Genomic DNA, 24149 nt, shown 5'->3' on the forward strand with positions numbered 1-24149 from the left:
CAAAGCTACCATCTGTCATCAAAACATCTCAATTTTATTCACTCTGATTGGGTGCTCTGAAAAATGACAATTTAAAATGCTTCCATCCAGCTAAGAAAGATCTCATTTTTTAAGAGAAGACCTTACAAGAATTCATTTCCTTTCATGTAAGCAGTATTGAACACAAATATTTTGTACACAGTAAATTCTTCTTCCATTGCCTGTAGAAGAATAATTTTTTACTATTACTACATGGAAAAAAAAATTGAGCTTTCAATGACATTTCTGGCAATTGGCCACATCCCACCAGATTCTAATTTCCTTGTGAAAAACTAAGGTGCTTGAAAATCCTACCTTATTTCACCAGTATTTAGATCTTCATGTTACAAACTCCGCCTATTAGGTGCTGCATTTTAAGGTCATTGTTGAAATCAACTTTATCTCTAAACTGCTACTTGGTAATTACCGAGAAATTTATTCTAGACTAAAAGAAAAAGTGCTGTAATCAGGAGCTTCAGTAATCTTGGAATTTTTACTTATGATCTGATAGTTGGATCAAGAACAGTATAGATGAAGTCCTACTTTACTCCTTCTGCAACAAGAATTTATTCTAAAATAGTCTGTAGCCTTCCATGAGGATAGAAATGCCTGAAAAAAACTGAAAATTAACAGAATGAGACAGGTAAGGCTCCTGTAGAGACCTCAGATCAGTGATGATTTGGAACAGGCACCTTGAGCCTCACAACTGGGAGCTGAAAGACCCTGACAGGGATTTTGAAGCTGCAAGGGGAATAATTTTGGAAGTTGGGAGGGAATGCTAAAATCTAGAAGTAAAATCTTCTAAGTTCTAGCAAGTATTGTATGGTGACAGCTCTGAAGGCAGGGAGGAGGTGCAGCAGCTGTGCCCAGCCTCTGGCAGCAGCAGCAGACTGGAATTACTGCAGAACAGGCTGGATGTCTGTGGCTGACTGAGAGAGATGCAGAGCTTTCCCAAATTGTCTGATTATCCACCTTCCTTTGAAAGTAAGTTGATGAACAGACACACCTTTGTAATGAAATGCAGCTGGAATGATGAAAACAATTTTCAGTCCTTCTTACAACACCAAGGGGCTCAGCAGGGGCTGAGCTCAGCAGGGATCAGGCAGAGCCCCTGAGCACAGGACCAAGCTGGGAGATGCTGCCAGTGCTCCTGGGAAAGTACAGGGACATCTCCAAACCCAAACAACTCCCTGGGATGCAGTGCCACCAGGATTCATGGATTCAGCAGTCACCTGAACCTGTCGATAACTGCCCACACTCAGTGACAGCACGGAGTGAGGTGGCAGGAATTTGCACGTGAGCTGCTTGCAGGGCTAACTGCACACAGAGAGGGGAGATTCATGCACTGCATTCCAGCCTGGTCTGTTGAAATGGCAGAATAATTCAAATTTATTTCAACCCTTCTAATGACCTCAACAGGCTGTTGAATAAAACATCCAGACCATCTCCAGCACACTGAGGAGACAAATCCACTTTTCAGTTCCTGGCAGAATGAAATGAAAAGCAGAAGCAAAGCCAGTTCCCCTTGCAATAACTCACATCAAGTTTCATCAGGGTTGAGAGGTCTTTCTTTGCTGCTTCCACAATGGCATCAATGTGTTTGCTGTTACAGGAGTCCTGCACAGCACTGTAATGGAAAACTGCTGAAGGAGTTTCTGTCACTGTCACAGTCTTCTTCAATATTGACTGCAAAGAGAAGAAACACATCAAGGATCAGGTTAAACATCAAAATTGGCACCTACCAAAATTGGCCTTTATTGTCTGCATTCTCTACCCAGCACAACTGGTGGTCTGCAAAAAAAGAAATCTAGGTTTCCAAAAAAGCAACAGCTTCCTAACTTCATTATCCCTGTATTTTTCTGCACAGCCTGACACTCGAATCAAACAAAGTTACTCATCACAGCTTGTGAAAGGGAAGGAATGAGAGACTTCAGAAACTGAGCTGCTGCCAGCTTGATGGAACTAAAACTTTATCAACACTGAACACAAAGATGCAGGAAAAGATAAAATGTCAAGGTCACAGTGAGCAACAGTTTAATTCCAGATTTTAAGGTGCAGGTTTGTAACTCAAGAGGGTTTTTGTGCTCTTGACTTCCAGGTCAGTATTTCTAAAAAGCAGACCACAAAAATAAAAACAGATTTATAAATAATGACTAGAAACCTACAGCTGATACAAGTTTTTAATTCCTTGCTGTAAAGGACCTCTCACAAATAGAGCATGATCTGACAAATCCAAATAATCCATTTCATGAGTCAGGGGAAGAAAATACATAAAAAAAAGTTGCAGCAGTGGTTTCCCATTGCACACCAAGGGAATCTCCACAGAATTTCAAGACGTGCAATAAAACGACTTGACAGCCACTAACATCTACTGAAACACCTGTAAGTTAAAAAACAGTAATACAAAAGCATTCAAGGCCAGGCTGGGTGGTGTAGAGAAAGTGTCCCTGGCCATGGCAGGGGGATTGGACCAGCTGGGCTTCAAAGGTCCCTTCCAACACAAACCATTTGGGGATTCTGTAAATCCAAACATCCCAGCTCGCAGAGAGCTGCAAGGGCAGCGTTTGGAAGGCAGGAAGCAAGCATTTAAATGACTGCAAGCAGAACGAGGTGAGCAAGGGCAGGGCAGGAAGCAGGATGGGCTCTGGGGAGGAGCAGACCCACCTTGGCCACGGCGGGGCTGCCGGCGTCCTCGGGGGCCAGGTGCACCCTGGCCCTCTCGTAGGCCATGTCCATGTCGGACTTGGCACCGCTGGAATTGTCTGCAAGCAACACAAAAATCCTGGAGTGAGCACCTCCTGCACTGCAGCTTCTGAGAAGCAGCAGGTAACACACCAAGGGGAGCAACTTGGCACCTTCACATTCCTGTTATTTCCCACCTCCTTATGACCTGGAACTTTAAATCTTCCCATGTGAACGCGGGTGTACGACAAGTCCCAGAATTCCCACAGCCACTCTTGTACAGAGTGCAGTCATTATTTGAAGGTTTGTTGTGGGGCTTTTTGTCCACAGAAAATTGGCAGAGCACTGGAGAGAGGGAAATCCTAATAACTTAAAATTTGAGGTGTTTTTTATGGCTTTCTGCAAAACTGCCTGAGGTGCTGCTGCTGATGGCTCATATCAGCTGCTGCATCTTATTTTCAATACTCTACAAATCCTTGAAATTCTTCATAGAGTTAGCATGAAGTTTTAGAGGCCAATTTCTTCATTTGTGAGAGCAGCTCACCCTCTGCGCTCATCTGTTGCTCCTTCGAGATTTTGATGGGTTTGTACAAAAGGTGGGATCTGCTGAAGAAATCTTATGTATTTTAAAAGCCTTTTTGGAAAAATTAAGCGTATTTTCTATTAAGCGTATTTTCTATTCCACATCCTTGGAAGTCACAGTGTATGTAGCTGTCTTTTCTTTATCAATCCAGGTTACATTTTATCCCCTAAAACCAGGCTCTGCTCAAGGGGAGGGACACAGGAAGAATATCAGACCATTATTACTATTATAAAATAGTAGTAGTAGAAATAATAATAAAAATTATTATCATTTTTATTTTATTTTATAATATTATATATTATTAATAAATAAATAAACAAATAAACATAATAATAGTAATAATAATAGTAATAATAATAGTAATAATAATAGTAATAATAATAATAATAATAATAATAATAATAATAATAGCCAGGAAAAGGCAAATCCACCAAATTTTCCTCACTATTTTCAGGAAATTATTAACATTTTCTTCAACAAAATAAAGAAATTTTTTGCACCAAATAAATTGCCATTTCATATGGAGAAAATTATAATCAACAACTTCTAAAAGTCTTCCCGTACCAAGCATTTTGCCCCCAGTCATTTCAAATCTTTCCTACAACTTGTCCTAATTGTGGGGCTGAAAGTTACATAAGAAATCCCCTTACAGTTCTCACTTACTTAATTCATGAATTTGAAGTCAATACTTACTACTTCCATTCCTCACTTCCCACTTTTAATACATCTTAATTATATTAGGTCCTTGGCTGTCCTATCCACCTTCCAGGAACTCCTCTGAGCTAATCAATAATGAAAACATAACTGGGAAACTCCTTCTATTTGAAAACCTTGAACAGGATTCCCACAGCCTGAAGAGTTACAGATGAGTTTAAGAATCATGCAGAAATTGCAATTTCCTTTAACAAATAAATCTATAATCATTTCAATCTTATTTCAATGCCTAATATATCTCCAAAATAGACTAGTCAGAAAAGTTTACATTTTCTTCCTTATACCTTTTTACCTTCAGTCACTACAGTCTTTTTACACTTTTATAAATACAAATTGCTGCTCAGGAATAAGCTGGGCCCTTTGGGAAAGCAATTGTCTTTCCTGAGTGCTAAATTCTATCACCTAACACACTGAAATTTTTAATTCTGAATTCTTTCCCCACCTGTCTCTCCCAAGAGACACACACTTGAATTTGCCCAGGATTGCCCCAGCCTTTGGGAAGTTGGCTTTTGGAACCAGAATTTACACCATCATGATCTGTGACCATGTGACAATACCACCCTACCATAAAGGGCTGTCCATAAACTTAATTTCAAAAACACAGGTTTTATTTCTGAAGGGGCTTGACTCCTATCTCCTGCCCCAGCTAGGCCAAGGGAAGAATCCCTCTGCCACAAATATCCAGATCTACCTCAGAGTACTATTTCCATGTCATCTTGAGAAAATGCCCTTCAGTTCTGCCAGGGGAGGTTTAGATTAGATATTAGGAAAAAACTTCTCAGGGAAAGGGTTGTAACATACTGGCACAGGGTGCTCAGGGCAGGGGTGGTGTCACCAGCCCTGGAAGTGTTCAAAGGACATGTGGGTGTGACACCTGGGGACATGGTTTAGTGGTGAACACAGCGTGGTGCTGGCCTGGCAGTTGGACTTGAAGATCTTAAAGGTCTTTCCCAGCCTTAACCATAATTCTGTGATCCACAAATATAAACAATCAAACCTGCCAATGGGATCATAATAAAGTCATTTAATGATCAGCCTCCAAACAAGAAACCCAACAAATTGACCCAAATTTGATTGTCATCAGAACTTACAACCCAGAGGATAAAAAATAAAAATAGTCATGCTGCTGATGCTATTAACTGAATTTCCTGCACACTGCAGCATCAAAAATGCTAAATCAGCTCTAAACAATAAACTGGGACAGCAGAAAGAGCAGCTCCATAAGAGTTGAATCTGACTCCCTGCCCCCTCATCCCAGGGTGAGCCAAACTCCCAAGCCCCAACACACCAAGTGCATTTTCAACCCAAACACTCCAATTCTGGCCCTGCAGGCAGGGAAAGCCTCTCCTCCCCAGTCCTGCACCTTAAAAACCCGGGGAGAGGAGCACGAGGAGGCATTCTAAGAATGAAAGCTGTGTCTGCTCAAAGCAGGAGCCCTCCCCTGGTGCCCACAGTGATTGCTGGAGCTTCTGCAGGACGAGCTGCACGTCGAGCCAGGAGAGCAGGAGGTGCTGGGCAAGGAGAGGGATGGATCCTGCCTGAGGAACACACGGTGTCCCACACACTGCTGGGATGGCCCTGGCACAAACAATGGCAACTGCCACGCTCCCTGGCAGCATTCCTGCCTTGGGAAAGGGAAGGAATGAGAGACTTCAGAAACTGAGCTGCTGCCAGCTTGATGGAACTAAAACTTTATCAACACTGAACACAAAGATGCAGGAAAAGATAAAATGTCTGTCAAGGTCACAGTGAGCAACAGTTTCATTCCAGATTTTCCAGATTTTTCCAGATTTTTTTGTGCTCTTGGCTTCCAGGTCAGTATTTCTAAAAAGCAGACCACAAAAATAAAAACAGATTTATAGATAATGACTAGAAACCTACAGCTGATACAAGTTTTTAATTCCTTGCTGTAAAGGACAGAGCAGGGTCTGACAAATCCAAATAATCCATTTCATGAGTCAGGGGAAGAAAATACATTAAAAAAAGTTGCAGCAGTGGTTTCCTATTGCTCACCAAAGGAATCTCCACAGAATTTCAAGATGTGCAATAAAACGACTTGACAGCCACTAACATCTACTGAAACACCTGTAAGTTAAAAAACAGTAATACAAAAGCATTCAAGGCCAGGCTGGGTGGTGTGGGGAAGGTGCCTTCCCTGCCATGTTCTGCCAGTGCCACGTGTGCTGCATGTCAGGGCTCTGGGGGAACAGCCCCAACTCTTTGGGGAAAAAAAACCACCAAAACAATAAAAGACAACTTCTGTTTAACCTTAAAAATAGAGTTAGGAAGGACAACTTATTTCCAGGGACAATGAAGGAGTGAAGTTGTTACATCCAAAAGGCCTCGCTGTTTTATTTCTGCTTTCTAATTCCTCTGTCCCCCAGCCCAGATGCTTCCATGAATTAATTCTATCTTTCTCCACACACAGTTAGTACACTTATAAAGCAGAGTAGCCTGAGCTGGCAGAATCCCATTCCCTCATCTGCTATGCTTCAGGTTAGAGAACTACACAAAAAAACAGAACAGATTACAGCCAGTCCCAGGAGCAACTGAGGCAGAAGTGTTTTCTCCCAAAGCAATTTTTAGCAGTGCTTATTAATTCTAGCAACAAGCAAATCAAGGAGATGTTGAGATAACAGCACTTGTATGACTCTAACAGTTTTCTCCTCTCTGAATTAATAATCAACATGATCAATATTCCATGGAGTCTGAACACACACTAAGCAGTGGAATAGAATCTGAAGCAATATCTTGATCTTTTCATTACAGACATCAAGGCACTTTCTGTGCAAGCTAAACAGTGAGAAGAAATCAGCTGTTAACTGAGGCACATCATAATTACCCAATTAGATATGCTCCTTCTGTCAGTAAAAATTAGTTCTCTCTATCTGCTAAGCTCTGTGTACCGTGGCATAACTTTTATGACACATAAAGGGAGAACTGAAGGACAAATGGACATACCCACTGAGACGTTTGCAGGGATCCTTCCATATTAAAGCTCCTAAGAACACACAAGGACTGTCCCTGAGAATGTCACAGGGCTGCACAGGCAGAGCTCACTGAACTGCCTCATTTACCTCGGGGAAGGGGCTGTGTTCAGGGCAAGGATTAATTAATTTACTACTGAATCAAGTCTGCTGGTGCATTTTGTAATTCCTGGTGTAAAGCAATCTCACACACGTGAAAATCAAGCCAAGTCTTGTGTGGGTCAGTCAGTATTTTCTCATAATTTGTCTCTGGCTTAGAAAGATTATCTACTTACCCCAAGCAAAATTCTCTATAACCCTATTTCTCCATCACATCCACCCCTCTGGACAGTAACATGGAAACCATGAAAAAATCTAAGTGGGTCCCTTTACACTTGCCCAGCAGGAATTGAAGAGGAAACAAATCAGCCCTCCAGTGTTAAAACTGAAGGAATTCCCCTTTGCTCTCCTCTGTGCACACCGGCAACTTTGTGTGGCAGCAACAAGTGACACAAACCTTACCCTGGGGAAATCTCTCAGTGCTCAGGGCTCCCTCAGCCTGGCTCCCTCCTGCCTCCTTGTCTCCAAGCCCTTCAATCCCTCATAGTTCCTTTCTCCTACGTCACTTAATAGCCAAGGTAAGCAATGAAAGCATCTTCTAAAGAACCCAGGGCACCTTTATTCCACTGATTAAACATTTCTCTATTAACAGTACCTGAACATGAGCTTGGAATTCCCTCACAGTGGTTAATTTATTACTCATCTAACAGAGGCAGATGCCTGTGTTCTGTGATTCTCACAAGAACTCCAGTTTCTTCACCTTGGCCCAGAGGAAAATGTCTACAGTGGAGTAACTAAAGTTCCCCAAAATGATACAGCATCAAACCAGCTCAGCCTCATAAATGTCTCCTCAGAGCATCCCATGATCCATCACCTTTATTATCTACTCTAAAGAACATTCCTCTAAAAGCAGCAATGTAATGTGCTTTTTGGGACAATCAGCCAAGCAAGAAACGTGTGTCATCTTTTATGTGAAAGATGATGGCATATCATCATAATTCAGTTTGTTTCAGTAATATCAATTAATAAAGCTCTTCATTTGCAGGTCTTGGTAGCCAAATGATGTTCCCCATTGCTGATAATGACAGCAAAGGAATGCTCTCTGGGATAATAGTCCATTTGTTATGAAATAATTTTTTGACCAATGAGTTAGGAAGCAGCACCACTGCAAGATGATTATCTACCATGAACAGGACTGCAAGATGATTATCTACCATAAACAGGAAAATTATCTAACCCAGCACTCCAGAGATCATGTGGTTTCCCCCATGATTAGATAAATTACATATTTCCCACAATTTTACCAAGCACTACTTACTGGAAGCCTCTGTAGAGCCTGCATAGGGAGGTGATGAAAGGCTTCTTCTGAAAACATGCTCAGAGTTTTCTGCACCAGAAATTCTCAACATGTCTAAAATTTAAAAACAAATGTTGTAAACACAAGTTATCCCCTAATAAAGCAAGTTTCATTAACAATAAGAACCTTTAACTATCCACTATTAAAGGCTGACTTAAAGATTCTGAAACACTGACATTGAATATTATGTTTATTATTAAATTAAATTAAACCTTTTTCTTGGTTTTGATTTAATGATTTTTTTCCATCTGCAGAGGCAAAATTCAACTCCATCTATTTTCCTGGCTTTATCTTCAGTACTGAGTCTTTAGGCTGAAAATACACATATCCAGCAATTCTTCTGCTGATGTCTGGAGTGCTGAATTTCCCCAACTCCTTCTCTGCATTCAAAATGAGGTGTCACTTATTTTTCCCCTTTCCTTCATCCCCCAATATCATTTAGAACACAGTAGTATTTCCCCATTGAAGGTAAAGACTATCCAAAGGCTTCAAACCTGAAAGGAATCTAAGACAGTCCTTAACTACTCTGATAAAATAAAAATCCTCTGATCAACGGCAGTGGTATCAACAGTGGATCAAATGTAGTGAAAGGACACAGGGGAATGGCCTCAAGCTGAAGGAGGTCAGGGTTAGACTGGGTTTGGGGAGGAAATTCTTTACCATTAAAGGCAGTGAGGCCCTGGCACAGGGTGCCCAGAGCAGCTGTGGCTGCCCCTGGATCCCTGAATTGCCCATGGCCAGGCTGGACAGGGCTTGGAGCAGCCTGGGACAGTGGGAGGGGTCCCTGCCCATGGCAGGGGTGGCACTGGATGAGCTTTAATGCCATTTCCAAACCCAAGCCAGTGTGGGGTTCCATGCTAGGACTGACCAGGGTGTGAGCAGGCCCCAGGGGACACCACAGGCCGGGATTCTGTGGGTAGTACAAAAATTAAAGAAGATCCCAGAGGACAATTCCTCCATGTTTCCAGCAGCATTACCCATTTCCAGGGCTTCCCCAGACTTTTCAAACTTCTCTCCACGATCCTCCTCGAAAGCACTGGGCGTTTGTCTCTTGCCCGCCTTGCCGGTGCTGCCTCCAGCGGTGACGCTGCTCACGGAGATCAGAGGGGTGCCCTGGTTCTGCTGGGAGCAGGGGGGACAAGCAAACATCAACCACTCCCTGACATGTGTTCCACACCCTGCAGCCTGCACAAACCCCCAGGTACCACTCAGCTTGTGCTCATCAGTCCCAGATCCCCAAGGGTGGCTTGCCCTGGGATCTGCAGCTCCCTCAGTGCATCCCAGCAGGGCCTGGGGACTCCCAGCTTGACACTCTGAGCATCCCCTGACCCTGTGCCACCACGGGTGCAGCATTTTCCCCACTGCTCCAGGCAGAGGTGACATCATCAGCAAACATCAGAACTGCTGAAGCACCGAGCAGAGCACACACATCACCATGGAATGACGCACTTGGGAAGTTTAAGCTCCCCACCAATTCCCCAGGCATCAGTGTAGGCTGGGTTTTATGGGCTGGTTATACAAGTGCCTCAGTCCTCAAGCCTGTCATTATGAAATTAGTATGTACCATTTGCTTTATGACCTTCTGGAAGAGGGAAAACCTCTGTGTGCCCTGCCAGGAGAGCAGAGGACCTGCCTCCCAAACTTACACAGCTGAAGAGCTCCGTGGTCAGCCCCAGGTAGTTGTGCAAGGCCAGGAATGTCACCCTCTGCAGCCTCACCATGATGATCTGCAAGCAGGGAACAAAGAAGCAATAGCAATGGATTTAGCATTCTCCCACACTCGTTCTGGTATTTAGACACAATCGTGCACCAGAGTACCTGAAAGCTTTCTATAAAATACAGACTGTACCCTAAGCTGAAATTCCTTTTTAGCAGCTGATAAATTGAGACAGAGACAGATTGAAATGATTTACCAATGACTTCACAATCATTTGATGGCACGAGAATCCAAAGTCTTACTCCCAAACACCAAATACTTTTTGCCTTGAAACAGAAGTATTTATGTCCAATTTTCCTTTTCATTAAAAAAATTATTCCAGCTCTCCCCATGGAGAACCTGTCCCACTAGCACTCAAACCTAACACTGGAATCAGTGGTACCTTCCTCTGCCCTGCCAGCTAATTCCTACTCCTGAGCCATCCCCACTTTTGTATCAGCTCTCACAGAGCAAATTAATTTGGTGTTAATGATCTGTTCTCCTTCAACCAGCAGTATGAGGAGGTTCATGGTTGCTCATAAATCATCCAGAGACCAGAACAGTTTGCAAGGACAAACAGATTCAGAAGTGATGGCAAAGCAAAAGGACAGCCCAGAGTGATTTGTGGGGTCACCCTGTGGCTGCTTTATGGACAAGGACAAGGCACCACCCCTGGAAATCCTTAACCTGATCCCTGCACCACCTCCCACCTGCAGGAGATGCTCACTGGAGAGCTGTCTGAACCCCTGCAAAGCAGCAGAAGGTGAACACAACTGACACAAAGCACAGCTCTTCCCTCAGGTGCTGACAGAGGCTTCTGAAGTGAAAATTCACACATCAGTCTGAATTTTGTGACTCTTCCAACGCATCAGCCCTCACCAAACAGCTCCTGAGGGTCCAGCAGTCCTGTTTCAGGACATGTGACAGTCTGCTCATGACTCCCAGCCATTCTGGAGCCCTCCTGGGCCATCCCAAGCTGCAGAGCCCACGCCAGCACCCTTCTACTCCCCAAGGACCAACAGACTCACACTGCAGGTCTGGCTGATTGATGAGGGTACCACAGGCAGGAACTCAATTAATGGAGATATACAGATACATAAATTATGTTTTCCTGTTTGGGACAATGCTGGATTATTAACTCTAGGGCTCAACAGCCAGGAGAACAGCAGAACAAATCCAAATCTTGATAAGATGTGCTGAGCGGTTCTGTATCTAGCAAAGGATGGATGATGAGTTTGCTGAGCCTCTAAATATCCTCCTGTAACCTGGAAATAAGAGTGGTTCCCCTTCCCCCTCAGCTCTACCTACCTGCACCACTCTCACAAGGGTTTCAGGGTATTTCTGGAAGACATCCTGGAAGGCACTGGCTGGAAGCCTCAGTATTGTGGATGGAGTGGCTGCTCGGGCTGAGACAGTTTTATAGGGAGCAGGGTGACCCTAAGAGAAAGTTCCAGAGACAGGGGGTTAATCCATCAGTGATCCAATCCAATTCCTCCCAAACTCCTGCTTTGCTGTTGTCTGACAGACACCGTCTGACCACAAAAAGCCTTGAGCTGGTGCTCCACAACCACGGGGGTGTAATGAGGGTGAATTCACACCTGCATTAGAGCCAGGCCAGGGAAACAAGAGCTCCAGGGAGTTGGATCAGGGTGAGGGAAGTGCCAAGCTCCCAGCTCTGACACAGCTGTATTACAGAGCCAGCCTTTGAAATCCCAGCTAGACAAGGCTGCAGAGTAAAGAGGGTTTGTTGATTTTATTATCTGTGCTGGCAACCAAGTTATTTGCTGCAAAAACAACCCCAGACCCCCTCACACAACCAGTGAAAAACACAACAAAATTGTACAGTAATTACAGACATAATGGAGGAAGACAAAAAACAGGAAGACTTCTTGTGTTTCAAGATATATATACTTTTTTTTCATATATATACTTTAAATATTCGATGTGACAAATGCAAACAGCTTCTCTTTACTGGAGACAACGTGGGTCTACACCATCCTGCTCAAAGAACAGATGGAGAACTAACAAACAAATGAAAAGTGGGTAGAATACAGAGATTTCTTTCATACTGGAAGGCAAGCCTCTGGGTTTGGATTTTCCCCCTTAAATGAGAATAGATTTTAACAAAAATCTACTGCCAAACACTTGGATAAAAAGACAGACAATGCCCCTTTCACCCGCTTAATAAATGCTGGAAACAACTTCTCTAACTGATAAATTAATTTACTAATCCATCAAATATTGATTTACACAGTATTTATAAGATAAAATGAGCCTGTTTGCAGCACAGAGCAGGAGAAGAGGAAGAAATGCAGTTTCTCTTTTAACAGCATCTCACAGCTCCAGCAGCTTTCCCCTTCCAGAGCAACACAAGGCACCTTTTTCCCCACACTGACTCACAGATGTTAAATGCTGATTACAAACCAAACTGCCTGCAAAACTTGCAGGGCAACACACACAACTCAACACAAGCACTTTGAAGGAATTCCTGCCTAAAGAACCCAGCAAAACCAAACAAGAGACTTTCTCTAATCACTCTGGAAAATAAAGCTGCAGCTCTGTCTGCCTGCTGGTCTGGAAGGCACCATGAAGCAGATTCTAAAATTAAATTAGATTAATTGGAACCAATTTCTTAATTACACCAACTTCAGCTGACCTTTTTATAAAATCTGGGGATGATATTAATAGCCTTGATTTTCAAGTTCCTGAGGGATCTGAAATTTTAAACGTCTCTTTGACCTACAGTGCAAAGCTTCCAGTGTCCTCAGTTTTCCCAAGTTTCTTTTAATTAAGTAAAGAAATTAACAAATAACATTTCTGTGCTTTGGCTGTACCCAAAAATAAATGGAGTAATCCTCTTTTACAGGCCAGTTTGAAGTCAGGCTTTACATGAAGAATTAATTTGTACTACTCATACTTACATGTAAAAGAAAATGTATAGAGTCTGCTTTTAAGCACTGCATTTGCCATCAAATGTTTTTTCTACCGATCTCTACAGCAAAAATATAGTTAAAAAACAAGGAAATTATTACATTTTAAGTTGCTGGACAATTATAAGTATCAACTTTAATGGTGTTTCATGAGTTATTCCAAAGAGCTAACTGATCCCTGGGTATCCCAGCACTCTGGTCCCCAGTCTACCCAGTAAAGTGCTTGGGTCTTTTCTGGAAAGTGCTCAGTGTGCTGACAACCTCAGAAAAACAGCTTTAGGATAATAACAGATAACAATGCAGAAGCCTTTTTCTCCAAAGAACAGCCCATTCCTCCAAGTTTTCAGCATATAATTTTGCCTCTCTGAAATCCCTGCATGAGAGCAGCTCCTCTGAAAGGGCCAACACCATGGCTAATGGGGCTGGAACATGCAAGAGCTGTCAGGGGAGTGTGAGGAGGAAATCTTCCATAATTGTCACTTCTCTCAGCTCTAATGCTATCAGCAGCACAGGGTTCAAATTATACTATTCTGCAATCACACACTGAGATGACAAGAACAGTTAAGTTATAATCAGTTATGAAACAGGGTTTTTTTCAACAGAGAACTTTTTGTTCTCAGGGCAGGTAACTATTTACTTCTGTCTCATTCCAAGAGCTGAGGCATCGCCTCCAAGCAGCAGCTGAACCCAGGTGACAGCTTATGGCCAAATCCAACCAAGTCTGGTCAAAAAATCTGCTGCAAGAGACATGGACGTTTCACATTCTCCCAGCTGCAGTGGTAGCTCCTTTTTGGACCCAAAAATCTGGGATGTCCTCCACATTTCCATGGCTGGATTTTGTCTTCCTCTGCTCCTTCCTGACATCCTCTATATCAACACTGCTGGCACCCAAAGCTCTTGCAGACATCAATCACTTCTTTATAACCTCATCTATCTTGTCAGCCCTGCAGGCTCACCTTTATCCAAGTGTTTTTCCAGCTTCTTTTAATCCTGACTTTCATACTTCCCTCCTTCAATCACTGCCATTTGATCAATATCCCTCACAGCCTCTTCTTTCTCCAACTTTCTTATTCCAGCTATGCCACCAGGCCCCAGCTTTCCTAAGAGCATCTCCACATGGAGGACAAGAGAAGAGGGAACCCCAAATCTCCAGCAATCAGCATCACATCTCTGCTGGACCAGTTCACTCTGGATGAACACTGACTGCTCTGGGAAAAGCTCTGGCTGCACACACAGGCTCTCAGCAAGGGTTGCTGAAAACAAAGACATCAACAAGGCTCAGCTCAGAGATTTCTTTGGTATTTGAGGCAGTATCAAGTCAAAGTCATTAATGGCACCTCAGAACAGTTCCAGAATACCAGGAAAGGGCCTGCAGCTACTCGGATTCAAAAGCTCCCAGTTTCTCCTCAGAGTCTGGAGAAAGCAGCATCAATCTGTTCTCAGAATAAGGGGAGGCTCATGTCACAGCTGCTACCTTTGTATTTAGAAGAACTGAAGGGACTTTTCAGTTCAAAAGCTGAAAGTTTCAATTAGAAAAGTACCTCTGGTATGACCTTTCTTTCAGGTCCACCAACAAGATTGCCACTTCTTGCAGTACCCTCAACCTTCTTGCACAACTCTCAACTAAGTGAGGGAGCAGCCTGACATCATGTTCTGCAAAATCAGTCAAAAGATTCACAAATCCAGCTCAGACAACTGAAATCCTCTCTGAATGCACCCTTTCTTCACATCACAGCCATGTGTTTGGTGGTGCAGTGAAATCTAATGCAGGTTATGGTATCTGCAGGATGTTCTAAGACTCACTCATTGTTTTGGGATGACACTGAGGGGTCTCCTCTATTTTGATCCAGTGCTACTTCCTCTCTCCTTGCCTATTTCCATGCTACTCCTCTACCTAAAATCTGCAAGGAACATAAGGAAGAGGAAAAACAGCAATGAAACAAGCAGCTCACGAAGCTGAGAAGTGAGGAACAAAAGAGTTGTAAAAATAAATAAGAACAAGTTTAGCAAAATATATTTCAAGGTTTTTTCATTACAGATTCTTCTGCAGACTGCTAACTCTGTTCAGCACACTTTCAATCATTTCTATTTTTTTTTTACTTACCAGTAGTATAATTAATGAGAAGGAGAAAAAAATGACAGAATGAGAATTAAAAATGAAAAAAACCCAATAGGATAAAAAATTAATGGCAACCACTTTTCTAGAAAACCAAGCCATAAAGCACTGCTATACAAGGATTTATTTTCTTATATTCCTTTTAAACAAGCAAGAACATGACTGGTATTCATGCTCCTTTATGATGACCCTGCTTTTTAGAACATTGTCATGAAGAAGTCATGGAAGTAACAAAGGCAAAGGTACTAATATGGATTTACAAAGATATTACAAATTTGACAGCAAGAACTAGACTTGTTACCGTCCAAATTATTCCCTTTCTACAGAGAGAACTGTGACCAAGCTTAAAAAATGTTCTCACTCTTGATAGGTTTTATGGGAACTACAGATATACATAATATAGATGTACAGATAATGTGGTCAGAGGTGTGTGCCTGCTTTTGGAAATGACAAAGAGTGACAGAGAGTCCTTTAACTCCTCACACACAGAGCAATGGCACTTTTTGATGAACAGCAACAGCCAAGCATGGCAGAAACATAGCACAAGGTAAACATGAACAACTTATTGATTAGATTTATCTTCATCCTCTCAAATCCTATCCTACCAAAATCCTTCAAGAAATACCTTCAGGGCTTGGGTATTATCAAAGAGGTTGAATTCAACACCTTTCATTTCGGCATTTCTAAAGTGATTTCAGCAAAACCATCAGTCTAATTCCAACTGAAACAAAATCCACCAATTTTGCACTGAGTATCATCAGCATTCAGCTCATCCTGGCCCCTGCCAAAGAGCACAGCCCTCAGCTGGCCACCAGCACCACTGATGTTACCAAACAAAATAAATCCATCAAAACTGGTTTCAAAGTATAATTACAGTACTAACAACTGTCAGATTTATTTTCATTAGACTAAATAAAAACAAATTCATTAAGCAACCCATCAAACATGTAAAAGCCTGGACTGCTGGGCCCCAGCCTGGTCCTGCTCCTGCCTGAGTTGTGATTTGAGCAAATCAAACTGCAATCTCAGTTTTCCAGACACAAAGGGACCATTCAAATCCTCCTGCCAATCAGAAGCAGTCAGTCAAGCACACATTTCACAACCACCCTCCACACCACCAAGCTCAGCGTACACCTGTGACGGCCTGGGAGGAGGAGAATTCATCAAAAAAAAAAAACCATTTTGCATTCTGATTCTTCCCAAGGAATGCCCAAGGGCTGCTTCCCCTGCCAGGCTCTGTGGGAGCCAGCAGGGATCTGCCCCTCCCAGAACTCACCGTGATGACATCCAGGATGCTCAGCAGGCTGTGCACGCTGTCTCCTGCCAGCACCTCCTTCACCACCACCTCTGTTCCATCCTGCAAGCACACACACAGCATTACTGCAGGCTCACAGCTGCATTTTGGCAAACTTGGAGCATTTCAGGAAGCTCAGGTGCTTCTTTTGTCTCTGCTCTGATGGAAATATGCTAATTCCAACCACAGAGTTTTAAACCAGCATTCTAAAAGTGATAAATTAAGAGAAACTATGAGCCAGTTTTTCCCAGGGATGTTGTGACCTGCTTGTCTTTGCAATGTAACACCAACAAAACACAGCTTCCTTCATCCAGAGGTAGAATGAGCTCCCTTTACTGAGGGGTTACCTGTCAAGAGGTTGTACAAAAAAGGAGCAGCAAAATGTAAAAATACACAGAAATCAGCAAATTTGATATAATTTCTAAACACAAGCCCACTAAACTTTCAGCTACTGGAAAACTGCTCACATCCAAAAGTTAAACACAAAGTTCAGTAGGAAGAAGGTAAAAATTAAAAATTTAACTTGGCAGAAGGGGTCACAAGGACTGGTGCTCAACATTTTGAGACCCACATGGAAAACAAAGCATCATCTTTTTTCCCCTGTCTACCCAAAAGTGAATCTGACTCCTCCACCTCCCAGACAAACCCACTGACTCCTGCAGGACTGAGCTTGGTCTCTCCTGCTCTCTGTGCCCAAATACTTTCTGTAATGACCTTTCCAAAGGTGAATGCTTCCAAGCCCACCTTGCATCCTGTCTTCCCTCAGTAACTTCTGCATCTCCTGTGTGAGGGTAATTCCAGCTGCCTCATCAACTTTGTGTTCTGCTCTCTCAGCTGAGACACGAGGGACTGCTACAAACCTTGATCTTTACAAATACCACGGCCCCAAAGAGATGGGATTAATCCCTCCTAACCCACTGTGATTCACATGTCTAAGTTTAATCAATGCTTAATGATTCATGCCAGCCTATCTGCTGTGCCAACAGATTTCTCTCAGGAAGTGCAGAGCAGTGGGTTCTTGTTGGAACCCTGGCTGCTGAGAATTTTAGACTTTCTGTGCTGACAGGCACTGACCCCCAGGAGAACACTGCATTTCACCTGAGGCCACAGAGAAGCTTCAAAAATGGAATGATAGAACTGGGATTATGGGTGTGGAGCTTGAAGATAAGTGTGTAATATCATAGGGTGGAAAACTTAGAGTTTAAGGGTTTAGAATATAGCAATATATATAAAGCAAGATGGAGGTTTTAGGGCAGAGGCTGGTCCTTCTTCTTCATCTTCTCTATGGGTTTGGGTGGTATTTTGTAATTGGACAGAAAAGTCCACATTGCAGGCCATGGGTGGTCGGTTATTGGGTTAAAAGTAAAAATAATTTAGGTATCATTTCTTAATTGGACAGTTTATCTTTAAAAGACCTTGTAGAGAGAGATACGTCTCCATTTTTACCTTGTTAAAGTACTGCAGAACTCACAGCTTGTGAGACTGTAACAGAGATAAGAACTAATAAACATCTGAGTCTGAACAGGTTCTTACACTTTCTTGGATGCAAACTTCCAGCTTTCCATCCTGCACCACGTAGATGCTGTTGTCCAGCTGCCCAGGACGGAAGATGTACTCGCCCTCGTGCAGCTGCACAAAGAACATGTGCTTGCACAGCTCCAGGAACAGGGGCTTCTCAAAGTGCCCAAGGACCCTGCAGCAAAGAAAACGCAAAGGGAAAACCTGAAATCGCCACAGCCTTTGGAAAATCCTTCCTAAATTAGCAAAGCCCCAGCTGTGAGGAGCAGAGGAAGCACAGAGGAGCAGCTGCAGGGAAGGAGCCTCAAAAAGCTCCCCAAAATAAGGTGCAAGAGCAGCATGAAGCACAGAACTCTAAATGCTGGGGCTCCTTTGGAGGAACCCGCCAAGGACTGCAGGCTCCGAAGGAATTTCAGCCAAATTTCCTCCAGCAAACAACAGCATGGCCTATGGAGGGGAATAAAAATAAAAAACTGCCAGATATACACAGTCCATGAGAAAAGTTCTCCCAGGAACCTCCCCTTTTAGTGCAGCTGCCCTGTCCATGGAAGCAGGACGCAGGAGAAATACTGAAAACAGGGAAAAGCTCCTGTCATCTGCACGTAATGGCAAGTTTGGAATATTCCATCTCCTGCTGGTAACATGCACGTGGATTCCAGTCAGTCACTGCCAGGCAGAGAAAAATATGGGTTTCACACCTGATCACTCTTTATAGAGCTCCAACAGCTCACATTTATCAGGATCAATCCATCAAACCCTACTGCAACATCAGTTAGTCATCGGAGACCATAACTCCACAGCAGCAAGTTCAGATGACTGAAATAGCATTTTTATTTGAGAATGTATGACCTTCAGGACTACATTGTATCACAACTGGAAGGAAAAATGATCATCCACAAGCAAAACTAAAATTACAGATTGGAAGATCTCCTCCTCTTTGCTGTGTCAGCAATTTAACCCCTTGCTGAAGGGCCACAAAGACCATCCCTTCTTCTTATTCTGCCAAAGAGCTGTGAAGATTAAGCTGACTTTGATTTATTTGCAACCTTTTCAGGTAGAGAAGTAAAAGATCCTGCAGCCCAGGGAGCTGTCAATATGGTATCCAATTAACATTTACCAATTATGATGCTTTTCTGTACCGAAAAAAAATGTCTGACACAGCCTAAACAGAAGTTTTAAGATGCACTAAATCTGTTCCTGTTAGAACACCTTTATTAGCACTATTCCCAAGCTGAGTCAACAAAACTAATTCCTTTTTCTCCCCCATCTCTTTTTTTTCCATTTTTACAACAAACTCAACTATTTTTTAATGTTTCTAGAAAATTCGAAGTCGTTTATTCTGCCCTTATGCTCACATGAATTTCAGTCAACTCCCTCAGGATTCTGACCATGCAGTTGTAAAACCTGAGATTTGACACAAACTGTCAAATATTTACATCACTTGAACATCCATCAAAACCAAACTCTAAATTTCTCTTTCCATTTAACATTACCTGACATTTTTAAGCATGTACAGGACTTCTGATGGCAAGTGGGAATTCTTAACATCAAATTCAGTCAGATCTGCCTCTAGCAAAGAAGGAGGAGGTTCTTTCCTCTGTAGAGTTGGACATTCCTTCTTAATACGCAGAATCCTACAAAGAAAAAAGGAAATTCAGGATGTTCCCTCATTTGTACTAATACAAAATATTAAATTTGTACTAATAGGAAATGTTAAATAAGTATATAGTAAATACTAAAATTCACCATCCCAAGTTACCAAGTTAATTATCAGTTAGCTAAAACATTCCACTCTCCTGCCTTTCCTCACCAAAACCATCCCAGTTCAGCAAACCACCCAGCTGATCCACAGCTGACAGGACTGGGAAAAACCAACAACTACAGCAAAGGGCTCTGCTAGGGATAAGTTCTACATCACAAACAAAAACCCCACACCAGCCCCCATGACATGAATTTTCCCCTTCCCAAAGTCCCAAGTACCTTTTAGCCAGAGATAAAACCTTTGCCCGTTTCCGCATCCTTTGGCGAGGGACGGTGTTCCCAACCAGAGAGTTGGGAAGAGTTGTAACCTAGGGGGAAATCATGGACACAAAAACAGTCACAAAACCCCAAAACAAAAAAAAAAAAAAAAAAAAAAAAAAACAACAAAAAAAAAAAAAAAAAACAAAAAAAAAAACAAAAAAAAAAACAAAAAAAAAAAAAAAAAAACCAAAAAAAAACAACTCTGCTGAGGCACTAACACATTTACCAGCCATTAGAGTGTGTGCAGAGTGAAGAGCTCATGTAAGACCTTGGAGGATTGGAATATCTACTTCAGGATCACTTCCTTTCTATAAAGCAAGTAGAGCATATTTTGATTTTACCAATCAACTACTACAGTACTAATGGATGGTAGAGGGGAAGGACTCTTGGCTGTGGTTCTCATTCAGGAACGCTCAGCATCAGGAAGAGGAGTAAGGCACTGATCTCTGCTCTGGGACAGGGACAGGAGCCAGGGAACGGCTGGGGCTGGGCCAGGGCAGCTCAGGCTGGAGAGCAGGAAAGGTTCTTCCCCCAGAGGGTGCTGGCACTGCCCAGGCTCCCCAGGGAATGGGCACGGCCCCGAGGCTGCCAGAGCTCCAGGAGCGTTTGGCCAGCGCTGCCAGGGATGCCCAGGGTGGGGTTGTTGGGGGGTCTGGGCAGGGCCAGGAGCTGAGCTGGATCATCCTGGTGGGTCCCTCCCAGCTGAGGATATTCCAGGATTCTATCTGGCTGTGATGGTGACAAACCAAGGCTTTTCCTTGCATTTCCTAGTTCCCAGGTGCCACCCTCTGGAGAAACACCACAACTGCTACACCAAGCAAGCCCCTCATTAGATATTTTCAAAACATGCCCAGTTTTCCATCCGTTATCCAAAGAGTTGAATCTCTGTAAAAAGTTTCTGTTGCAAAAGGAATATTTAATTAGTTTGGAGGGATTTTTTCTTTCTGAAAGTAAAATCTTGGTATGTTATCAAAAACCCATGAAGTGCAACCCACAGCAATTTGGGTGTAATGTTCTCTGCCTTACTCAGGAAGAAAAGCAAAAAGTAAGGTCTAAAACTCAAACAAAAAACTACCTGAAATTATTTTCCTATGTGTAATTCTAAGCATTCTTTACTTATGTGAATTACATATACACAGCTTGGTTAAAAATTATTCCAATTAAGAAATTGCATATGAAAATAATGAAGAATATTAAAATTATGACATTGCACACGCAAAATTTCCTCTCATTGAGGGCTTTTTTTGGCCAAGTTCTTCTTAAAGGCTGACTTGCTATGCAAGATTCAAGGAGTAACCACCTCCTTCACAATGAAAAAGCTCCAGAACTGAATATTAAACCCACCAGTGTCTAATCAAGTCAAAGTGTTTGAAGTCACCTCAGTGAAGTGTGGAAGGCAGAGGCTGGGGCAGCTCACAGGAGGAAGTGTTCCTCCACACAGGGTGACTAAGGATGGTTACTTCCCTGTACCTTATTTTTCTACAGATGTTGGTTTGCAGTGAGTGCACACCCGGACTTGGCAGCACAGGGAACAGCCAGCACCCTGTGAGGATGGTGAGGCCCTGGCACAGGGTGTCCAGAGAAGCTGTGGCTGCCCCTCGACCCTTGGAAGTGTCCAAGGCCAGGCTGGACAGGGCTGGGAGCACCTGGGATAGTGGAAGGTCTCCCTGACCATGGCAGGGGCGGAATGGTTTAAGGTTCTTTCCAACCAAAACCAGTCTGGGATTCTGGGATATTTAAACAATCATTAACTCCCTACAGGAGTTAGATACTCATTGATTTATTGCTACCTTCATTGACTGCAAATATTTTTCAAAGAGGAAAGGTCTGGCCAGAAAGAGAAGCTGCTGCTGCTCCATCAGCAATCCAGTCAGCATTGCAGGAGTTGTGAAACATCCACAAAGTCCCAGTGAGATTTATAGGTTGAAGGCCCTGGGCCAGGCTCAGCAAGTGAACTACTGCAAACTTCACACCTCCCCAGCTGGATTTGAATCTTTCCTTCCCTCCCCCTGTGCCAGGTGCCCTCACCTTCCTCATGATCTTCCTCCCATAGAACATCACTTTGTCCCTCTTGCGAAACCTGTACTGAGGCACGTGTGGCTGAAGTTGTTCTGAAACAGAAGCATCACATCAGAAACCACCTTCAGCAGCTGGGAGAACACCTGAGCACAGCTTGGAGGCTTTGCTGCTTCCAGAACAGCTCCTGTGGGCAGTGTTTGGAATTTAAACCACCCTGGGATCCCTCATTCCCCAGCTCTGGCCAAGCCAGACCCAGGCAGGGCTGCCTGGAGGCTCCACCTCAGCCCCAGAGCAGATAAAGGGCTCTCTAAGCAGACAGAAGGCTTGGGTAGTTTTAATCTCCTGAAGGAAACCTCTAATTCAATCATTTCTCCTTCCTGTGACAGAGAAATCACAGTAGGGTTGAAATCCTCTGCCTAATTCACCACTGATCCTGAGGCTGACGCTGCTCATACACCAAAGAAATAAAACCTCCAGGTCCTGCATGTGCCAGCTCTGGGCTCAGACCAGGGGAAGGGACCCAACACAAGTTCTCCATCCTTTAGAGCTGCTGTCCTGCAAGAAGCACACCTCTCCAGCAAACAACTACCCGAGAAAACTACAAACACACTCAAGATGGTGGAAAAACTGGTTTTAAAACTTACATGGTTGTCAAGTACTTACTAGACCGTCTCACTCTTCTGTACACGACAAACACAACAACTGCTATAAGCAACAGTGCAACTGCAGCTCCAATTGCAATTCCAGTCAGCTGGGAGAGGAATTAGGGAGAAAGAAGTTAATAACTTTCAACTTCAGAAGTTACTACATACTTTTTGAAGGGCTGAAGAACACTCAGCTCAGTGAGATGTCTAAAAGCCAAGCATGTTCATAAATACTTGATTTATAATTCAAACATCTCATATGCAAGAAGTTTAAACTGCACCAGTGACCAGTCCTAAGATCACATGGAAAATATTCCATGTTTTTCTTCCCAAAGATCTGGGAGCTGATCAACTCAATTTACAGGAGGTGTATGAGGGCATGGAGGGACAGGACAAGGGGAAAGGGCCTCAAGATGGAGGGTTGATGGGATATTGGGAAATCCTTCCCTAGGAGGGTGGGCAGACCCTGGCACAGGGTGTCCAGAGCAGCTGTGGCTGCCCCTGGATCCCTGGAAGTGCCCAAGGCCAGGTTGGACAGGGTTGGGAGCAGCCTGGGATAGTGGAAGGTGTCCCTGCCATGGCAGGGGTGGAACTGGGTGGGCTTTAGGGTCTCTTTCAGCCCAAACCAGCCTGGGATTCTAAATAACAGAAATTAATTCCTGCCTCATGCACAGTGACAGCAAAGAAACAAACATCCAGACTTTGGCAGTGACTTAGCAGAGCTTGTAGAGCTCAGGAGAAGCTGCTGTGGATGCACCCCCAGCCCTCAGCCAGCTGCTGACTGCAGCTCTACTTTACCATGGTGGTCTGGATCCTGTCCTCCACAAACTGCAGGATGGGGGTCCCACCTCCTGGCAACAAAGCCTGGCACCAAAAGAAAGGTGAGATTAGTTTCCCACTGCTGGAAAAAAGCCCCCATAAAAAACATCTCAACCAACTTGATCGTGTTTTTCATTGACTTATAACCCACTTTGCAAACAGAAACATTCAGTGGAAAGGGATCAGTAGGGGAGTTTTGTGTTGCTGTCAGTTCAGTGCATTCCTAAACAGGTCAAACAGAGCTGAACACTTTTTAAAATCATTCTATGTTATTCAGAGCAACAAGGATGAGAATGGAATGCAAAAGACTTTAGGAGACTGAGAAAACAAGTCATAAACCAGCATATTAAAGTCATCATAAAAAGCAGATGATGAACATGGCAGAAGCCCTGAGATCAGGTGTGCTCTCCTGGGACCTGTGTCCACCAGTGTCACTCAGGAACGAAACCTGGCACCTAAAACAGTCTCACAAATGCCAAAACTTAAAAGAAAGGAGGGAAAGGTAAAACTATTCTTAGGAACAAGTGAAAACAACAAGGACAAATACATTTCCCTCTAAATCTTGAACCTTAAAAGCACTTGAATTAAACCCTACACACAGTTCAGGTCCCATTCCTGCCTGTGGTTCCAGATCTGGATGACAGCTGAACTCAGCTTTGCCACCAAGACAAAAATGAAGAGTACATCAAGTCACCAAACTGGTCTCTCCAA

General features: G+C 43.3%; 1 protein-coding gene across 5 annotated transcripts in view; it reads right to left on the minus strand.

Moving 5' to 3' along the window:
• Window positions 1–24149, minus strand: part of PNPLA7 (patatin like phospholipase domain containing 7) — a 127440-nt gene that overhangs the window by 100860 nt on the left and 2431 nt on the right. The window contains exons 3-15 of one of the 5 annotated variants that reach the window (XM_053961993.1): window positions 23418–23483; window positions 22639–22726; window positions 21985–22067; window positions 19915–20003; window positions 19428–19568; window positions 17950–18109; window positions 16399–16479; window positions 11385–11513; window positions 10027–10107; window positions 9358–9499; window positions 8342–8434; window positions 2683–2780; window positions 1558–1704 (exon numbers count right to left, since the gene is read on the minus strand). In XM_053961993.1, coding sequence (XP_053817968.1) covers window positions 1558–1704; window positions 2683–2780; window positions 8342–8434; window positions 9358–9499; window positions 10027–10107; window positions 11385–11513; window positions 16399–16479; window positions 17950–18109; window positions 19428–19568; window positions 19915–20003; window positions 21985–22067; window positions 22639–22726; window positions 23418–23483 — 1398 coding nt within the window. Of the gene's footprint in view, window positions 1–1557; window positions 1705–2682; window positions 2781–8341; window positions 8435–9357; window positions 9503–10026; window positions 10108–11384; window positions 11514–12997; window positions 13069–14809; window positions 14872–16398; window positions 16480–17862; window positions 17895–17949; window positions 18110–19427; window positions 19569–19914; window positions 20004–21984; window positions 22068–22638; window positions 22727–23417; window positions 23484–24149 lie in introns of those variants that run through there. The other 4 variants (XM_053961991.1, XM_053961994.1, XM_053961995.1 and 1 more) reach the window with 4 other exon arrangements.

This window comes from Vidua chalybeata, chromosome 21 (genome assembly GCF_026979565.1).
Source record: "Vidua chalybeata isolate OUT-0048 chromosome 21, bVidCha1 merged haplotype, whole genome shotgun sequence".
Classification (NCBI taxonomy): domain Eukaryota; kingdom Metazoa; phylum Chordata; class Aves; order Passeriformes; family Viduidae; genus Vidua; species Vidua chalybeata.